This window comes from Chiloscyllium punctatum, chromosome 17 (assembly GCF_047496795.1).
Source record: "Chiloscyllium punctatum isolate Juve2018m chromosome 17, sChiPun1.3, whole genome shotgun sequence".
Taxonomy (NCBI): Eukaryota; Metazoa; Chordata; class Chondrichthyes; order Orectolobiformes; family Hemiscylliidae; genus Chiloscyllium; species Chiloscyllium punctatum.
The window spans coordinates 47,487,786-47,506,182 of NC_092755.1; the positions used below are offsets into that span (position 1 = coordinate 47,487,786).

At 42.3% G+C, this 18,397-nt stretch overlaps 1 protein-coding gene across 1 annotated transcript; it reads left to right on the top strand.

The window, feature by feature from the left end:
• The first annotated feature begins 22 nt into the window (after positions 1-22).
• drg1 (developmentally regulated GTP binding protein 1) lies at positions 23-16,941 on the top strand. Its single transcript, XM_072587073.1, has 9 exons — positions 23-160; positions 4,176-4,299; positions 6,062-6,237; positions 6,893-6,962; positions 7,169-7,338; positions 9,286-9,416; positions 16,301-16,468; positions 16,558-16,680; positions 16,822-16,941. The coding sequence occupies exons 1-9, from the start codon at positions 122-124 to the stop codon at positions 16,919-16,921; spliced, it is 1,101 nt and encodes a 366-aa protein (XP_072443174.1). The 5' UTR covers positions 23-121; the 3' UTR covers positions 16,922-16,941.
• Positions 16,942-18,397: the final 1,456 nt, after the last annotated feature.

The window sequence follows — 18,397 nt, forward strand, 5'->3', positions numbered from 1 at the left end:
ACCAATCCCGTTGAGTAGTTAGTCTCGCGAGGGTTTGCTGGGGGGCGAGCTGGTGCGCTTCTGACGGGGTTTACTCGCTCAGGTAGTGGGCTGTGTACCGCGCCCGCGGACATTGGTCGAAATGAGCATCCTACAGAAAATCTCTGAGATTGAGGCCGAGGTAATGCTAGCTCGAGAGTTATAATTTTCACGCGTTGGGCCTCACGGTGGGGGGTGGGGATGAGAGCATGGATCTGACACCGAGTGGGGTCAGGGATGGAGAGAGAGTGGCCTGGTGTGGGTGTGGGTGTGGGTGTGGGTGTGGGTGTGGGTGTGGGTGGGGGCGGGGAGAGGAGAGGAGAGGGTAGAGGGTAGAGGTCATCCTTTACCTCGTCGCCCTCGCCCCCTCTCTCCTTCCTCGCCCCCTCTCTCCTCTCCTTCCTCGCCCCCTCTCTCCTCTCCCTCCTTGCCCCCTTCCCATCATCTCCATTCTCGCCCTCTCCCTGCCTGACATCCCCATCACCTGCAACATTACTCTTCCCTCTTCCCTCTCCCCATCTCCCCCTTGCCTTGGAGTGCAGGTTCATAGTTCCTTGAAAATGGAGTTGCAGGTAGTCAGGGTGGTGAGGAAGGTGTTTGGTATGTTTGCCTATATTGGTCAGTGCACTGTATACAGGAGTTGGGACGTCATGTTGTGGTTGTATAGGACATTGGTTATGCCACCTTTGGAATGCTGTATTCAATTCTGGTCTCCCTCTGTAGCAATGATGTTGTGAAGCTTGAAAGGGTTCAGAGAAGATTTACAAGAATGTTGCTAGGGTTTGAGCTATAGGGAGAGGCTGAATACGCTGGAGCTGTTTTTCCCTGGAGTGTCGGAGGCTGAGGGGTGACCTTATCAAAGTTTATAAAACTATGAAGGGTATGGATAGGTTGAATAGTTAAGGTTTTTTTCCCCAGGGTAGGGGAGTTCAAAACTAGATGGCATGGGTTTAAGGTGAAAGAGGAAGATTTTAGAAGGGACTTGAAGGGCAACATTTTCATGCAGAGAGTGCTATGTGTATGGAGTGAGTTGCTAAACGAAGTGGTAGAGAGTGGTACAATTACAACATTTAACAGGCATCTGGATGGGTATGTGAAGAGGAAGGGTTTAAAGGGTTAATGGCCAAATGCTGGCAAATGGGACTGGATTAATTTAGGATGTCTTGTTTGCATGGATGAGTTGGACTGAAGGGTATTTTTCTGTGCTGTATATCTCCTTGATTGTACCTGAGGAATATCACTCATCACTATCATCTGCTGTGTCTGGAGAGGTCAATTAGTTATTGAATCATTTTCACAACTGAAACAGATAAGTAGCATTAATCTGAGATAGACTGTATTTTGCTTCTAATAGGACACAGCCAAAAAAAAATCCTTTCTCCCATGATTTGCTTTGTCTATGAACTTTTCTGACTGCGTGACTGCAGGCATTCTGGTCAGCAGCATGCCTCGATTCTGATTCCCGTTAATTTCAAGTTTTAAGAGACATTGTTGTATCTCAGACATGGCTTATCTTTTGGCCTGGTGACCGTAACCAGCTTACCCTCTTATAGTGTGTGCTTTTTGGAGATGTGGTCATTATTTATTTAGTTTGTAGGACCTAGTAATTGTAATGGAAACTATTTCCATGTAAGATTTTAAAATAGAATCCAATAAATACCTTGTATGAGGGAAGGTAGCACTCTTAGCTGATGTTAATGTTCCTTGACTATTTCTTCAGATTCAAATGTGATTGTTCACATTAAAATTCTGAATCCAGGTCATGATGCAACTAACTGGGTCCTCTTGTGAAGTGATAAATAAGTATAAGTCTGATTTGTTGTACAGCAAATCAATCAATACCTTATCACCAGAACCTGATCGAGAGCCTTGAGAACTGTAAAGCTGTTGGATGGAACTTGACTGAAGAAGTCTTAAGAGTAGAGATTAGAGTGATGCTGGAAAAGCACAGCAAGTCACGCAGCATCCGAGGAGCAAGAAAATTGACGTTTCGGGCAGGATCCCTTCATCAGGAATTTAAAAAGTCTTAAGTGCGCTTCTTTGTGGCAAAGTTCTAACCATTAATCCAATTGAAGATTTCCAAAGGTCCATATCACTACAATGCACGTGCATGATCGGTAGATCCGTGCACAATTCCAAATCTCTTGGTGGTGCTCCTGCCACTTTAAGATTCTGATGAAAGAATTTGGCTCACTGACAATAATGGATCAACATTAATCTCACTCTCATGAAATTTTCCTGCAGCCTCAACAGCTTTCTGAGGGATATGGTTTCAGATTTCCCCTCCACAAATGCCTACTCATTTCTATCCTGAACAGCCTGGCTTTAGTTCTGAGGCTCTTCCACTTCCTCTGGACTCTTCCCTCTAAACTAAACAGGATAATTGGAGCAAAACTCTCAGCACCACGGAAGAATAGGAGATAGAGTTTAATTTGGCTAAATCTCAGACATAGCTTATCTTTTGGCCTGGTGATAGTAATAAGCTTACCCTATTACATTTTGGAAAAATAAACCAGGAAAAGACTTAACAAATTAAAAGTATGGTATGGACTGTGTTGTAGAACAGAGAGACCTATGAATTCAGGTATGTGATTCTTTGAAGTTTGCATTACATATAGATAAGATAGTTAAGAAGGCAAGAGAGGCTTCAAAAGAGAATTACCAGGAGATTGCTGGGAATAGAGGGTCTGAGTTATAAAGATAGGTTGGAATCTCATGCACTAGAGTGTAGGAGGTTGATAAATGAAGTTAGAGGTTTACAAATTTGAGGGGTATAGAGAAGGTTAATGGCAGGTGTTTTTTCCCTAGGGTAGGGGATTTCAAGACTAGGGGGGCATATTTTTAAGGTGGAGGAGGAAGATTTTAAAAAAACATAGGCAATTTTAAGCAGCAGTTCATGTGTGGAATGAAGTGGTGGATGCAGATACAATTACAACAGTTAAAAGACATTTAGATAATTGCATGAATAAGAAGTGTTTGGAGAGCTAAGGGCCAAGTGCTGGCAGGTAGGATTGTGGTCAGCATGGACTGTTTGGACCAAACAGTCTGTTTCTGTGCTGTATAATTCTATGACTGTCAATTGGATGTATCTTCGTTGTTTATGCTCAAGGGAACATGTACTTCGCCTTTGCAACTGTTCTTGCAATTTAACCCATTAAATATTACGCAAGGATTAATCTCCTTTCACACTGTGAAACTGAGCACCCATGAATCCTGTCAAATTAGGGCAGCATGGCAGAACAGTGGTTAGCATTGCTGCCTCATAGCACCAGGAATCCATGTTCGACTCCAGCTTGGGGTAACTGTCTGTGTGGAGTTTGTATGTTCTCCCCAATCTGCATGGGTTTCCACTATGTCCTCTAGTCTCCTCTCTGTCCAAAAACATGCAGATTAGGTGGATTGGCCATGCTAAATTGCCCTGTAGTGTCCAGGCATGTGCAGGCTAGGTGGATTAGATTTGATGGGCCAATTAGCCTCTTTGTGCATTTTAGAGATTCTGTAATTCTTGATGTAGCCCAATTGGGACTCTCTACTGTTTCCTTTCTTGTAAAGTAATATAACTTTAGTGACCCAAATCAACTGACCATCACCCTTCAGCCAGCTTCTTATCCACATTTATCCTGGATTACTGCCACTGTCATCTTAGTGACTGTAAGATATTGGAGCAGAGTTGGACTATTTGGCTTGTCAAATCTGCTTTCCCATTTGATTGTGGTTTATGACATTTGATACAGAACTCTTTATTTGAAGTTACCATGAAATGTCTCCTTTGTGTTCACTGATCTATCAAGAAAACTTTTGTAAACCACTTGCTTGCATTTTAATCTTGATATTACACATTTTGCTTTGTAAATTTGCATTGAATACAGCCTGTATCTGAATCTGTAGAGTCTGACTGTTGTACAAGGGGGTCAAGGTGTTCACATGCCTTCCGTAAGTGCAGAAGAGTTTAGGTAACTTTAGAGAGTAAAAGGTGCACCACCGTTGATACAACTGGTGGGGTTCAGTCCTGGTGCGATCTTTGATATAATATTTGGGAATAATCAAGGAGGTATAGTTGAAATCAGGTGAAGTAAATGTTTCAACTTTATTAGCATATTCTTGGAGCATTCTCCTGTACTTATGCCTATAAACGTCTTCCTCGCTCTCTTGGTTAGATGGCTCGGACACAGAAAAACAAAGCAACAGCTCACCACCTCGGGCTGTTGAAAGCTCGGCTGGCCAAACTGCGACGAGAGCTTATCACCCCGAAAGGTGGAGGTGGTGGAGGACCGGGTGAAGGTACAGTCACTTAGTTTATTTGGAAATGTTTTGAGAAACAGGGAGGAATGCTTTGGCTTTCAGAATCTAGAACACTGGTATTTAGACATTTAAAATGGAATTTGTGAAAAGTTTAATATTTCCATGCATTCATAAATTATTCTGTTTTAATTTGCTTTAATACATCTTATAGAAAAATGACTTAGGAAGAGTATTCCAAATCATTGCACTGCTGTGTTTGATCAAGTTATCAGTGATAGTTAGGTGATGAATAATAGTTGTATGATATGAAATGGGACCAGAGTAGTTTCAGGAACAAAGCTGAGGATCTTAAAATCAGATTTGTTAAATACAAGGAAGTGTGAAACTTGGCAAGGATTGAGAAGAGTGAGAGACTGCATTTGGTTGTTTGAAGGTTTTCTTTATTGGTGCTGGGGACAGTGCTGGAGATGATAATGGTTTTGTAATAGTTGGGCTGAGAAAGGAACTTCAGAAGCATGCTGCAGAGGGTGGGTTCATCAACCTTTACTGGTATGCTCATTGGGTGGAGCAGTATGCAGATTGGAGGACATGAGATCTAAATTGAGTCATGCAAGGAAATAGTTGGGTGGTATGGAAGAGGAAAGTCAGATTTAACTGTACAATTGAGTGGACCTCATTTGGATGATGCAGTATTGACAGATCATGATATATCTGAACCGGTTGATTTAAAATAGTTGCATCGCTTCACAACTAGAGTTTTTGAGGCACTGTGGTAGTGTCCTTTACTCTAGATACAAAGGCCTGGGTTCAAATTCTTAGGTGACCTGGCAGGATACATGGTGTGCAACAAAGGTTTATGAGACAATGTAATGAACCTGTTTTATGAGGAGAGTTTATGTAAATAGAACATAGAACAATACAGCACAGAATAGGCCCTTCGGCCCACGATGTTGTGCCGAACATTTGTCCTAGCTTAAGTACCCATCCATGTACCTATCCAATTGCTGCTTAAAGGTCACCAATGATTCTGACTCTGCCACTCCCACAGGCAGTGCATTCCATGCCCCCACCACTCTCTGGGTAAAGAACCTACCCCTGATATCCCCCCCATACCTTCCACCCTTCACCTTAAATTTATGTCCCCTGTAAAACTCTGTTGTACCCGGGGGAAAAAGTTTTTGACTGTCTACTCTATCTATTCCTCTGATCATCTTATAAACCTCGATCAAGTCACCCCTCATCCTTTGCCGTTCCAATGAGAAAAGGCCTAGCATTCTCAACCTATCCTCGTACGACCTATTCTCCATTCCAGGCAACATCCTGGTAAATCTTCTCTGCACCCTCTCCAAAGCTTCCACATCTTTCCTAAAGTGAGGCGACCAGAACTGCACACAGTAAACTGGGCTTATATTGCCTGGAGTTTGGAAGAGTAAGGGGTGATCATTTTGAGAAATGTAAAATGCTTCAAGAGTTTAACAGGGTAGACTTCAGGTGAATGGTTCCTTGGCTGAGTAATCTAGACGTTGTAGAGTCACAATCTCAGAATAAAGACTGAGGATGAGAAACCTTTCACTCAAAAGATTGAGTCCTTTGAACATCTCAACCCAAGCAACTGTGTGTTCTTAGTCATCGAGTATACCCGGAGAACAGGTTTTTGGGAATGAAGAGAGAGTGGGAAGTTGGAATTGAAAGGGTTGAATGATGGTAATCAAAGGGTTGAACAGCACCCTTCCTGTTTTTTTAACTAATGTTTTTGAATCTTTGCCCTGATGTGAACTTATTTTTTTTCTCCTGTTATGAGGATTTGATGTGGCAAAGACTGGAGATGCCCGGATTGGGTTTGTGGGCTTCCCTTCTGTTGGAAAGTCAACATTACTGAGCAACTTGGCTGGAGTGTACTCTGAGGTTGCAGCCTATGAATTTACGACGTTGACCACTGTACCAGGCGTGATTCGGTATAAAGGAGCCAAGATACAGGTATGAGGTGGAAACCCAGTATTACAGGCAGATTTGAGGTGTATGCAGTTAGAGGATGAGAAACCTTGACTAAATGAAATTTAGTTTTTCTTTCACTCTTACGAGTTCTCCCACACAATATGAGCATAACATTAAGTCAGTTTCCCCTTTGCTGAGTGTAGGGAGCGTCCATTCACTGTAGTTGACAGCAAATGTCAAAAGAATCTGCTGTTAGATTTCACAAAAGTGGCCTTCTGATCATAATTGTGCATGGATAATCCAGGCTATGTCTCCTTAAGTACTGTATGAAAGCAGGGAGTAGTGGTTCCACAAATATATTGTGGACATAATGAATAGAGATTCCTCTTAAAAGAAAAAGGGCAAATATAAAACCCAATTGTACAGACTGCAAAGTAGCATAATCTCAAAGTCAATAACAGGCCTGATGAGGCATGTTGCAGTGAACAGTGAAAAGAATGATGGGTTTGGAATCAATTCCTGAAAACATGAACAAGGTGGTCTGTTAAATTAGGCCTCAGGTGGACAGTAAGTTATGAAAGAGAGGCTGTGTGAGACAGTGAAACGCTATGGAGTTGAAAGCAGTTTAATTTCTGCAATGTTTCATTTATCTATTGTTTGTACATCCACTGTTTAAATATTTATATTTCCTGCCCAGCTGCTCGATCTTCCTGGTATCATTGAGGGAGCCAAAGATGGTAAAGGCCGAGGGCGCCAAGTAATTGCAGGTATGTTGTATGCTTTAACTTGGATACAACTAACGATGAAATTGCATAATTTTGTGAAGTTTTGTACTGTATTTATCCCTGCACACATGCAGAACAAGGCAATCAGTAACGACGGGGAAAGAGAGATTTTGCAATGTGTCCGTTTTGTTTTTGGAAGGTTCAGCTGCTAAACGTGGTCATTGCATTTTCTCTCCCATATCTTTTAGTGGCGCGAACATGCAACTTGATTCTGATTGTATTGGATGTGCTGAAACCATTGGCGCACAAGAAGATAATTGAGAATGAGGTGGAAGGGTTTGGAATCCGACTCAACAAGCAGCCACCCAACATTGGGTTCAGGAAGAAGGACAAAGGAGGCATTAATTTGACATCTACAGTGAGTGAGAAGAATTGAATGGCAAAAGGTTGAAATTAAATCAGAATTGAACTAAACTATGACCTGGTTTGATTGTTGTGGGTATTAAGAGTGTGAATGCTGGAGAAGCATAGCAGGTCAGGCAGCATCTGAGGCACATAAGAGTCAACATTTTGGGAATAAGCCTTTCATCAGGAATGGGAATGGTGCTGAGATAAATAGGGTGGTGGGCTGGGGGGATGGTAGCTCGGAAAACGATAGGTAGATGAAACTAGGGGTAATAGTGATAGGTCGGTGGGAAGGGAGATTGACAGGTTGAGGGCAGTGCCAAGTTGGAGGGTTGGATCTGAGATGGGGGGGGGGGGGGGGGGGGGGGGCGGGGGGCGGTGTGAGGAGGAGGAGGAGGAGGAGGAGGAGATTGGAAACTGGTGAAGACTAGGTTGATGCCAAGGTGGAAGATGAGGCATTCTTCCTCCACTTGGCAGGTGGCTTTGGTTTTGTACTGGAGGAGACCCAGGACTTGTATGTCCTGAGGAGGGGTGAAGTGTTTGGCCACAGGGCAGTGGGGTTGTTTCGTGCATGTATCACAGATATGTTCCCTGAAACACTCCATGAGTTGGCATCCTGTCTCCTTGGTGTGGAGGAGACCACATTGAGAGCAATGGACACAGTAGATGAGATGGTTGGATGGATGTACAGGAAAATCTATGTCGGATGTGAAAAGATCGTTTGGGGCCTTGAGTGGAGGTTTTTTTTTTAACTCTGGTGGCAAGGGAAGATACTGGGAGTGGAGGATGGTTTGATGGGGGGGATGTGGACCTAACCAGGGAGTCACAGAGGGAAGGGTCTCTGCAGAGGGGTGGAGGAGGGAAGTGTATCTTTGGGTTTTGATTGTAGGTGGCAGTGAATAATGCAATGTATCCAGAGATTAGTGGGATGGAAGGTGAGGACTGGGAGTTCTATCATTGTTGTAGTTGGAGGGGTGGGGGGGCAACGGTGGAGGTGCAGGGGTTGTGGGTGTTAATTGGAAATCAACTGAGGCTTAGCAATTGTGTGCGTGCTTTCAAATTCATGTTGGGTTGTATGGTGTATTAGCTAAGAATATTCTGGCTTTTTTAAATTGTGTGATGTGCACATTTCAGCAAATTGATTCAAAATTAGTTTGTCGTTTAATACAGTTTAAACCAATTGGCACTACGTGTCTGCGTGTAATTCTGCTTGGGGAGGAATGCTGGGCCACATTCAAAGTGAGGAGGTTTGACAAAGTGAACTTAATTTTTAACAAAAGGTTGCTCTGTCCAAATACTTGAAGGAAAATGTGTGGTAGAAATCATGAACTAAAAGAGGAATTTCCATAGGAAGCAGCATCCCTTTGAATGTGTAGGGTAAAAATGCTGCATCTCATACACTCCGAGCCCTACAGCACTGAGACAGGCCCAAACTGGTCCATGCTGACCAAACTGTCCACCCACTTAAGCCCATTTCCCTGCACTTGGCCCATATCCGTCTGAACTTTTTCTCTCCATGTATTTGTTCAAATGCCTTTTAAATGTCGTTAATGTACCAGCCTCAACTGCGTCCGCTGGCAGTCATTTCCTATGCGTACCATCCTCTGTGTGTATATATAAAAAAAATTGCCCCTCAGGTTCCCTTTTATTCTTAAACTCATGCCCCCAGTCCTCGATTTCCCCAACCCTGGAAAAAAGACTGAGTACATTGACCCTATCATGTCTCTTATGATCTTATACACTTCTGTAAGATTCCCCTCCCCCAAGTTTCCTACTCTCTAAAGAAGCATTTTTGCTGGCTATTTAATTAAGTTGAATGATCAGTTGATTTAGTTATCACTCGGCAAAATTATGCTGTACTTGATCATAAGCGTGTACAATCTGGTATGTTTTTGAATTTCTTTTGCAGTCTGCTTAATCATGTATAATGTCTCTTCATTTCCTCCTTCCCTCTTGATAGTGTGTGCAGAGTGAGTTGGACATGGATACTGTAAAAAGCATCCTTGCTGAGTACAAAATCCATAATGCGGATGTCACTTTACGTAGCGATTCAACAGCAGATGATCTAATTGACGTGGTTGAGGGCAATCGGTAAGTGTTATTGGAGTCTGTATTAGATACTGTTCTGAACGATTTGATATTACAATCTAATGACTACTACTTGGAAATAAGTGATTAAAAATGGTCATTACTTCTCAGGTGAGAGTTCTCAATGCTGAGAGACATGTCATAGTTATCATGCACTCTTCATTGAGAGTGTTTTGAGATGTTGAGAAGTGCTGAGAAAACTTGCCTATTGGTTTCTTTAAGTGAACCAGATGCAAACCTGCTTTTTCTCTGTAAAGATTAGGGTCAGAGGCCACTGATAATTGGATGTCACTAATTACAATGTAAACTACTATGGATACAGGAAATCAGAAATAAAAAGGAGAATGGTGGAAATGCTTAGATGGGGCAGCAATAGTGGAAGAGAAACTGCTATCGATTCAGTTCAGGGTCACTTTTCATCCCAACCTAAAATGTTCTCTTCGTTCATGTTGTCTGACATCCTGAGTCCTTCACTTTGTTTTTATTTCAAACATGATTCTTTCTTACCTTAATTTACATTCCCATTCTAAATCCTTGAGTTGTCATTCGTAATCAAAGTTGTCTACAACAACATGTCATGCATTGTCTTCTGCACAAGCAAGGTATTTAATTAGTGTGATATGTTCACATGGGTGATTTCTATTATAAATCTTGACATAATGTGTAATTGAAATAGTCGACAAGTGTCGGGCCTGACGGGATATATCCTAGGATTATGTGGGAAGCAAGAGAGGAAATTGGAGAGCCGTTGGCAATGATCTTTTCGTCTTCACTGTCAACGGGGGTGGTACCAGGGGACTGGAGAGTGGCAAATGTTGTTCCCCTGTTCAAAAAAGGGAATAGGGATAACCCCGGGAATTACAGGCCAGTTAGTCTTACTTCGGTGGTAGGCAAAGTAATGGAAAGGGTACTGAGGGATTGGATTTATGAGTATCTGGAAAGACAGTGCTTGATGATGGACAGCCAGCACGGATTTGTGACGGGTTGGTCTGCCTTACAAGTCTTATTGAATTCTTTGAGGAGGTGACCAAGCATGTGGATGAGGGTAGAGCAGTGGATGTAGTGTACATGGATTTTAGTAAGGCATTTCATAAGGTTCCCCATGGTAGGCTTATGCGGAAAGTCAGGAGGCATGGGATAGAGGGAAATTTGGCCAGTTGGATAGAAAACTGGCTAACCGGTCGAAGTCCGAGAGTGGTGGTAGATGGTAAATATTCAGCCTGGAGCCCAGTTACAAGTGGAGTTTCGCAGGAATCAGTTCTGGGTCCTCTGCTGTTTGTAATTTTTATTAATGACTTGGAAGACGGAGTCGAAGGGTGGGTCAGTAAATTTGCAGACGAAAAGAAGATTGGTGGAGTTGTGGATAGTGAGGAGGGCTGTTGTCAGCTGCAAAGAGACTTAGATATGATGCAGAGCTGGGCTGAGGAGTGGCAGATGGAGTTCAATCCTGTCAAGTGTGAGGTTGTCCATTTTGGAAGGACAAATAAGAATGTGGAATACAGGGTTAACGGTAGGGTTCTTAGTAAGGTGGAGGAGCAGAGGGATCTTGGGGTCTATGTTCATAGATCTTCGAAAGTTGCCACTCAGGTGGTTAGAGCTTGTAAGAAGGCCTATGGTGTATTAGCGTTCATTAGCAGAAGGATTGAATTCAAGAGTCGTGAAGTGATGTTGCTGCTGTACAGGACCTTGGTTAGGCCACATTTGGAGTACTGTGTGCAGTTCTGGTTGCCTCACTTTAAGAAAGATGTGGAAACTTTGGAGAGGGTGCAGAGGAGATTTACCAGGATGTTGCCTGGAATGGAGAATAGGTCGTACGAGGATAGGTTGAGAGTGCTAGGCCTTTTCTCATTGGAACGGCAAAGGATGAGGGGTGACTTGATAGAGGTTTATAAGATGATCAGAGGAATAGATAGAGTAGACAGTCAGAAACTTTTTCCCCGGGTACAACAGAGTGTTACAAGGGGACATAAATTTAAGGTGAAGGGTGGAAGGTATAGGGGGGATGTCAGGGGTGGGTTCTTTACCCAGAGAGTGGTGGGGGCATGGAATGCACTGCCTGTGGGAGTGGCAGTCAGAATCATTGGTGACCTTTAAGCGGCAATTGGATGGGTGCTTAAGCTAGGACAAATGTTCGGCACAACATCGTGGGCCGAAGGGCCTGATCTGTGCTGTATTGTTCTATGTTCTCTGTGTGCATGTTTTGGTTAAATTGACTCCACAGAAAAATCAACAGACTCCACCTTTTTCTTTCTGGATCCATCGTTGCCTCAGCTGGCAAAACCTTGTACAATAAACTAAACATTGCTGATTATTCATTCTCTATAATTAAAAGTTTTTGCAGTATTTCCTTAAAATAAAATTCATTCAACTTAAGTTTGACACGAAGTTCTACTCCACTCTGAATACAGAGTCAATAACCACTAATCTAAATGTTGAAGTTCTAAATTGGAGAAAGGCTAATTTTGATGGTTTTAGGCAAGAACTTTCAAAAGCTGATTGTGGGCAGATGTTCGCAGGTAGAGGGTTGGCTGGAAAATGAGAAGCATTCAGAAATCAGATAGAGTCCAGAGACAGTATATTCCTGTTAGGATGAAAGGAAAGGCTGGTAATTGTAGAGAATGCTGGATGACTAGAGAAATTGAGGTTTTGGTTAAGAAAAAGAAGGAAGCATATGTCAGGGTATAGACAGACAGGATAGATCAAGTGAATCCTTGGAATACAATGGCAGGAGGGGTATACTTAAGAGGGAAATCAGGAGGGTAAAAAGGGGACATGAGATAGCTTTGACAAATAAGGTTAAGGAGAATCCAAAGGATTTTTATAAATTTAAGAACAAAGCGGTAACTAGGGAAAGAGTAGGATCCCCTCAAAGATCAGCAAGGCGGCCTTTGTGTGGAGCTGCAGGAGATGAGGGAGATACTAAACTAGTATTTTGCTTCAGTGTTTACTGTGGAGAAGGAAATGCAAGATTTAGAATGTGGGGAAATAGATGGTGACATCTTGAAAAATGTCCATATGACAGAGGTGGTGGTGCTGGATGCCTTGAAATGCATAAAAGTGCATAAATCCGCAGGACCTGTTCAGGTGTACCCTAGAGCTCTGTGGGAACATAGGGAAGTGATTGCTGAGATATTTGTATTATCGATAGTCACAGGTGAGGTGCTGGAAGACTGGAGGTTGGCTAACTATTTAAGAAACATGGTAAGGACAAGCCAGAGAACTATAGATTGGTGAGCCTGATGTCGTTGGTAGGCAAGTTATTGGAGGGAATCCTGAGAGACAGGATTTGCATGTATTTGGAAAGACAAGGACTGACTAGGGATAGTCCATAAGACCATAAGACATAGGAGTGGACGTAAGGCCATTCGGCCCATCGAGTCCACTCCGCCATTCAATCATGGCTGATGGGCATTTCAACTCCACTTACCTGCATTCTCCCCGTAGCCCTTAATTCCTTGAGACAACAAGAATCTATCAATCTCTGCCTTGAAGACATTTAGCGTCCCAGCCTCCACTGCACTCTGCGGCAATGAATTCTATAGGCCCACCACTCTCTGGCTGAAGAAATGTCTCCGCATTTCTGTTCTGAATTTACCCCTTCTAATTCTAAGGCTGTGTCCATGGGTCCTAGTCTCCTCACCTAACGGAAACAATTTCCTAGCGTCCACCCTTTCCAAGCCATGTATTATCTTGTACGTCTCTATTAAGTCTCCCCTTAATCTTCTAAACTCCAATGAATACAATCCCAGGATCCTCAGCCGTTCCTCATATGTTAGACCAACCATTCCAGGGATCATCCGTGTGAATCTCCGCTGGACACGTTCCAGTGCCAGTATGTCCTACCTGAGGTGTGGGGACCAAAACTGGACACAGTACTCCAAATGGGGCCTAACCAGAGCTTTATAAAGTCTCAGTAGCACAACGGTGCTTTTATATTCCAACCCTCTTGAGATAAGTGACAACATTGCATTCGCTTTCTTAATCACAGACTCAACCTGCATGTTGACCTTTAGAGAATCCTCGACTAGCACTCCCAGATCCCTTTGTACTTTGGCTTTATGAATTTTTTCTCCATTTAGAAAGTAGTCTGTGCTTTTATTCTTTTTGCCAAAGTGCAAGACCTCGCATTTGTTCACGTTGAATTCCATCAGCCATTTCCTGGACCACTCTCCCAAACTGTCTAGATCCTTCTGTAGCCTCCCCACTTCCTCAGTACTACCTGCCTGTCCACCTAACTTCGTATCATCTGCAAACTTTGCTAGAATGCCCCCAGTCTCTTCATCCAGATCATTAATATATAATGCGAACAGCTGTGGCCCCAACACTGAAGCTTTTCAAATTTCACAACATCCTAGTCAACATGGATTTGTGTGGGAAATCATATCTTATAAACTTGATTGAGTTTTTGATGAAGTAACAAGAGGATTGATGCAGGCAGAGCAATGGACTTGATTTATATGGACTTCGCTAAGGCATTCGACAAGGTTCCCTACGGAAGACTGGTTAGCAAGGTTAGATCTCATGGAATGCAGGCAGAACTAGCCGTTTCGATACAGAACTGGCTTGAAGGTAGAAGGCAGAGGGTGGTGGTGGAAGGTAACTTTTCAGATTGGAGGCCTGTGACCAGTGGTGTTCCACAAGGATCAGTGCTGGGTCCACTACTTTTTGTCGTTTATAGAAATGATTTAAATGTGAATATAAGAGGTATGTTTGTAGATGACACCAAAATTGGAGGTGTAGTGAACAGCGAAGGTTATCTCAATATAACGAGATCTTGATCAAATGGGCCAGTGAGCTGAGGAGTGGCAGATGGAGTTTAATTTAGATAAATGTGAGGTGCTGCATTTTGGAAAAGCAAATCTTAACGGGACTTGTACACTTAGGGATTGTTGCTGAACAAAGAGACCTTGGAGTGCAGGTTCATAGTTCCTTGGAAGTGGAGTCACAGGTAGATAGGATAGTGAACAAGGCATTTGGTATGCTTTCCTTTATTGGTCAGAGCATTGAGTATAGGAGTTGGGAGGTCATGTTGCTGTACAGGACATTGGTTAGGCCATTTTTGGAATATTGCGTGCAATTCTGGTCTCCTTCCTATCAGAAGGATGTTGTGAAATTTGAAAGGGTTCAGAAAAAATTTACAAGGATATTGCTAGGTTTGGAGGATTTGAGCTATAGGGACAGGCTGAATAGGTTGGGGCTGTTTTCCCTTGAGCGCCAGAGGCTGAGGGGTGACCTTTACAGAGGCATAGAACATAGAAAAATACAGCATAGTACAGGCCCTTCGGCCCTCGATGTTGCACCGACCGAAGCCTACCTAACCTACACTAGCCCAAGAACCTCCATATGCTTATCCAATGCCCGCTTAAATGACCATAAAGAGGGAGAGTCCACCACTGATGCTGGTAGGGCATTCCATGAACTCTCAACCCGCTGAGTAAAGAATCTACCCCTAACATCTGTCCTATACCAACCTCCCCTTAATTTAAAGCTGTGTTCCCTAGTAACAGCTGACTCCATACGCGGAAAAAGGTTCTCACTGTCAACCCTATCTAAATCCCTAATCATCTTGTACACCTCTATCAAATCTCCCCTAAACCTTCTTTTCTCCAATGAGAACAGCCCCAAGTGCCTCAGCCTTTCCTCATACGATCTTCCTACCATGCCAGGCAACATCCTGGTAAACCACCTCTGCACCCGTTCCAGTGCCTCCACATCCTTCCTATAGTATGGCGACCAGAACTGTACACAATACTCCAGATGAGACCGCACCAGAGTCTTATACAACTGCAACATGACCTCAGGACTCCGGAACTCAATTCCTCTACCAATAAAGTCCAATACGCCATATGCCTTCTTCACAGCACTATTTACCTGGGTGGCAACTTTCAGAGATCTGTGTACATGGACACCAAGATCCATCTGCTCATCGACTCTACCAAGTAGCCTACCATTAGCCCAGTAATCCATCTTCTTATTGCTCCTACCAAAGTGAATTACCTCACACTTAGCTACATTGAACTCCATTTGCCACCTTTCTGCCCAGCTCTGCAACTTATCTATATCCCGCTGTAACCTGCCACATTCTTCTTCGCTGTCCACCACTCCACCGACTTCCATATCATCCGCAAACTTGCTCACCCAGCCGTCAAGCCCCTCCTCCAGATGATTTATAAAAATGACAAACAGCAATGATCCCAAAATCACGAGGAACATGGTTAGGATAAATAGAGAAAGTCTTTTCTCTGGGGAGGGGGAGTCCAAAACTAGCAGGCATAGGTTTAAGGTGAGAAGGAAAAGCTATAAAAGGGACCTGAGGGGCACCCTTTTCACGCAGAGGGTTGTGGGTGTGTGTCTATGGAATGATCTGCCAAGAAAGTAGTGGAGGCTAGTACAATTGCAGCATTTAAAAGGCATCTGGATGGGTATATGAATAGGAATAGTTTAGAGGGATAGTGCTGGCAAATGGGACTAGATTAGGTTAGGATATATGGTTGGCATGGATGAGTTGGACTGAAAGGTCTGTTTCTGTGCTGTACATCTCTATGACACCGTGGTATCATGAAACATAGAAATTGGAGATTTGAGAGAAAAACAGTTAATGTTTTGACTCCAATGACTTTTCTTGAGTTGGTCTTTCTGCAGATGCGGTATGACCAGCTGTGTTTCTCCAGCAATATGCTCTTGACTATTTAAGTGGCCAACTAGAATGAACAGGAAACTGACTACTTGATAAAACTAAGATGTTCTGATTAAAATTGTTGTACGTTTAAAATTTGAAATCAAGAATCCAAAACCAATCATCAGGTTGCTGTACTTTATCAGCACTTAGACTGAAATAAACTTATCATTTTGGCTAACATACTGACTTGCTGTGTTGTATGCTGCAGGGTGTACATCCCCTGTATCTATGTTTTAAACAAAATTGACCAGATCTCGTTGGAGGAGTTGGATGTCATTTACAAAATACCACATTGTGTGCCGATCTCTGCTCATCACCGCTGGAATTTTGATGATCTACTGGAAAAGTTATGGGATTACTTACAACTTGTACGGATGTAGGTATTGGCCACGTGGATGATAAACTTTGACTGTTGTCTACATTCTTGGGATTCTTTAACTAAATAATCTGCATTTTTTTATACAGTTACACCAAACCCAAGGGACAGTTACCTGACTATACTTCACCAGTTGTGTTACCACATAGAAAAACTACTGTTGAGGATTTCTGCATGAAAATTCATAAGAACCTAATTAAAGAATTCAAATAGTAAGTTTTACTCCTTTGTCTGGTTCTGTTCTCTTCAGCAGCATACTCTATAGTTACCTCCACATTGGTAATTGGTGGATGGCTTGGACTTAAGGTGAATTTTGAGTGTAACAATTGTTTTTGTTGTTTTCTCGTTTTCAGTGCTTTGGTGTGGGGCTCCTCTGTGAAGTACAATCCACAGAAAGTTGGCAAGGACCATGTACTGGAAGATGAGGATGTAATTCAAATAGTCAAAAAGTAAAATGGGACATATGCTTTCCATCCCTGACTAATGCTTCTTTTCTTCTGTTTTCCTGATGGTGCGAACTTTCTTGTATTATAAACTCCCAAGTCAGTGCAAGTGTTCTGTTCTGAATGGAGGATGTTAACTACTTCACTGGACAAATTGTTTAATCCATTATGGTTGCAAACAATTGTTTTAGCAATCACTTGCATAATTCTGCTAATAAATCCTACCAGAGGAGCCAAACACAACATTTGGTACCATGATTGAAATTCAGTCAGCAGCACTGCCTGTGGCACTTGAATTCAAAGTATGACCATCATCACAACACCAGCTATGTGAACTTATAAACCCACTACTGGAATGTCTAATGTTTTAAATAGTATCAAATTATGACTGTTATAGTAACTTCATAAAGCACAAGTCAGACCTCTGAAGGAGACCAAGCAATTGAGTGAATGGAGACTTATTGGGATGTTAGATTTGAAGAACTTCAGTTACAGATGGGAAGATAGAACTGTTAGACTTAAGTGCAGCAAAAACAGTGGGAAATGAGATTTTGTTAAACAGGATGAACTTTCCAGTAGCTAAGTAATAAAGCAACATATTGCTCCTGAAACGCAAACTATAACTGAGACATTTCATCGTTTTGTTCTCAAGACTTGCTTATAGAGCTGGAGGAACATGATAAAGGCATGAAGACTTGCAAAAAGAAAATGCTCTTAACTGAAACTGAATAAGTAGTAGGAACCCAAGAGAAATAAACTTAAGAAATTAATGTATCTAAAAGCATTTGGTTTCCTTTAAGGCAAAACTTTCAAATGAAAGAGGTAGTGATTGAAGTAAGTAAACAGCAGGTATGAATTCAGATAGAAATGTTGGACTGAAGTTATATTTATTATAGTAAACCTTAGAAAGTAATGTTGGGCTCAGTAAGGAGATACAAAAGGGAATGCAATAGAAAAAAGACTGGTGCATGAAATAAATTTAACTGCAAAGTAAAAAGTTTGCACTTAAACAAAAAAAGCAAATAGAGGAATGGAAGAAGAATGCTAAAAGTGTTGTAGCTTTAATGTTTAAACCCTGTTCAAAAGGCTTTTAACACAACCAGTTTGGGATCAAGGCAGAACAAACTTCCACAGAAGTAGGTATAAACTTGTCTTTGGTCTCAGTTCTGGCTGGGTACAACCCATGTAATTGAAGACTAGGTTCTTGTTCAACTATGTTGGTATAAAGTGTTTATTATATGGACTTTGAGAAGGAAATAGTGAGTTCTCTTTTCAAGCTTGCAGATGACAACAATAGGTAAGAACTATGACAGAACCTGCAGAGGAATAGATAGGTTAAGTGAGTTGGCCAAAAAATGTTGGTAGGAAGGAAATATTATGCACTTTGGAAGAAGTGCCAAATTTTATTTAAGGCTGCAGAAAGCAATCATCCAAACTGAGTGGGTAATGGTGAAGGAAAGTAATGTTAGCCTTTTATTTCATAGAG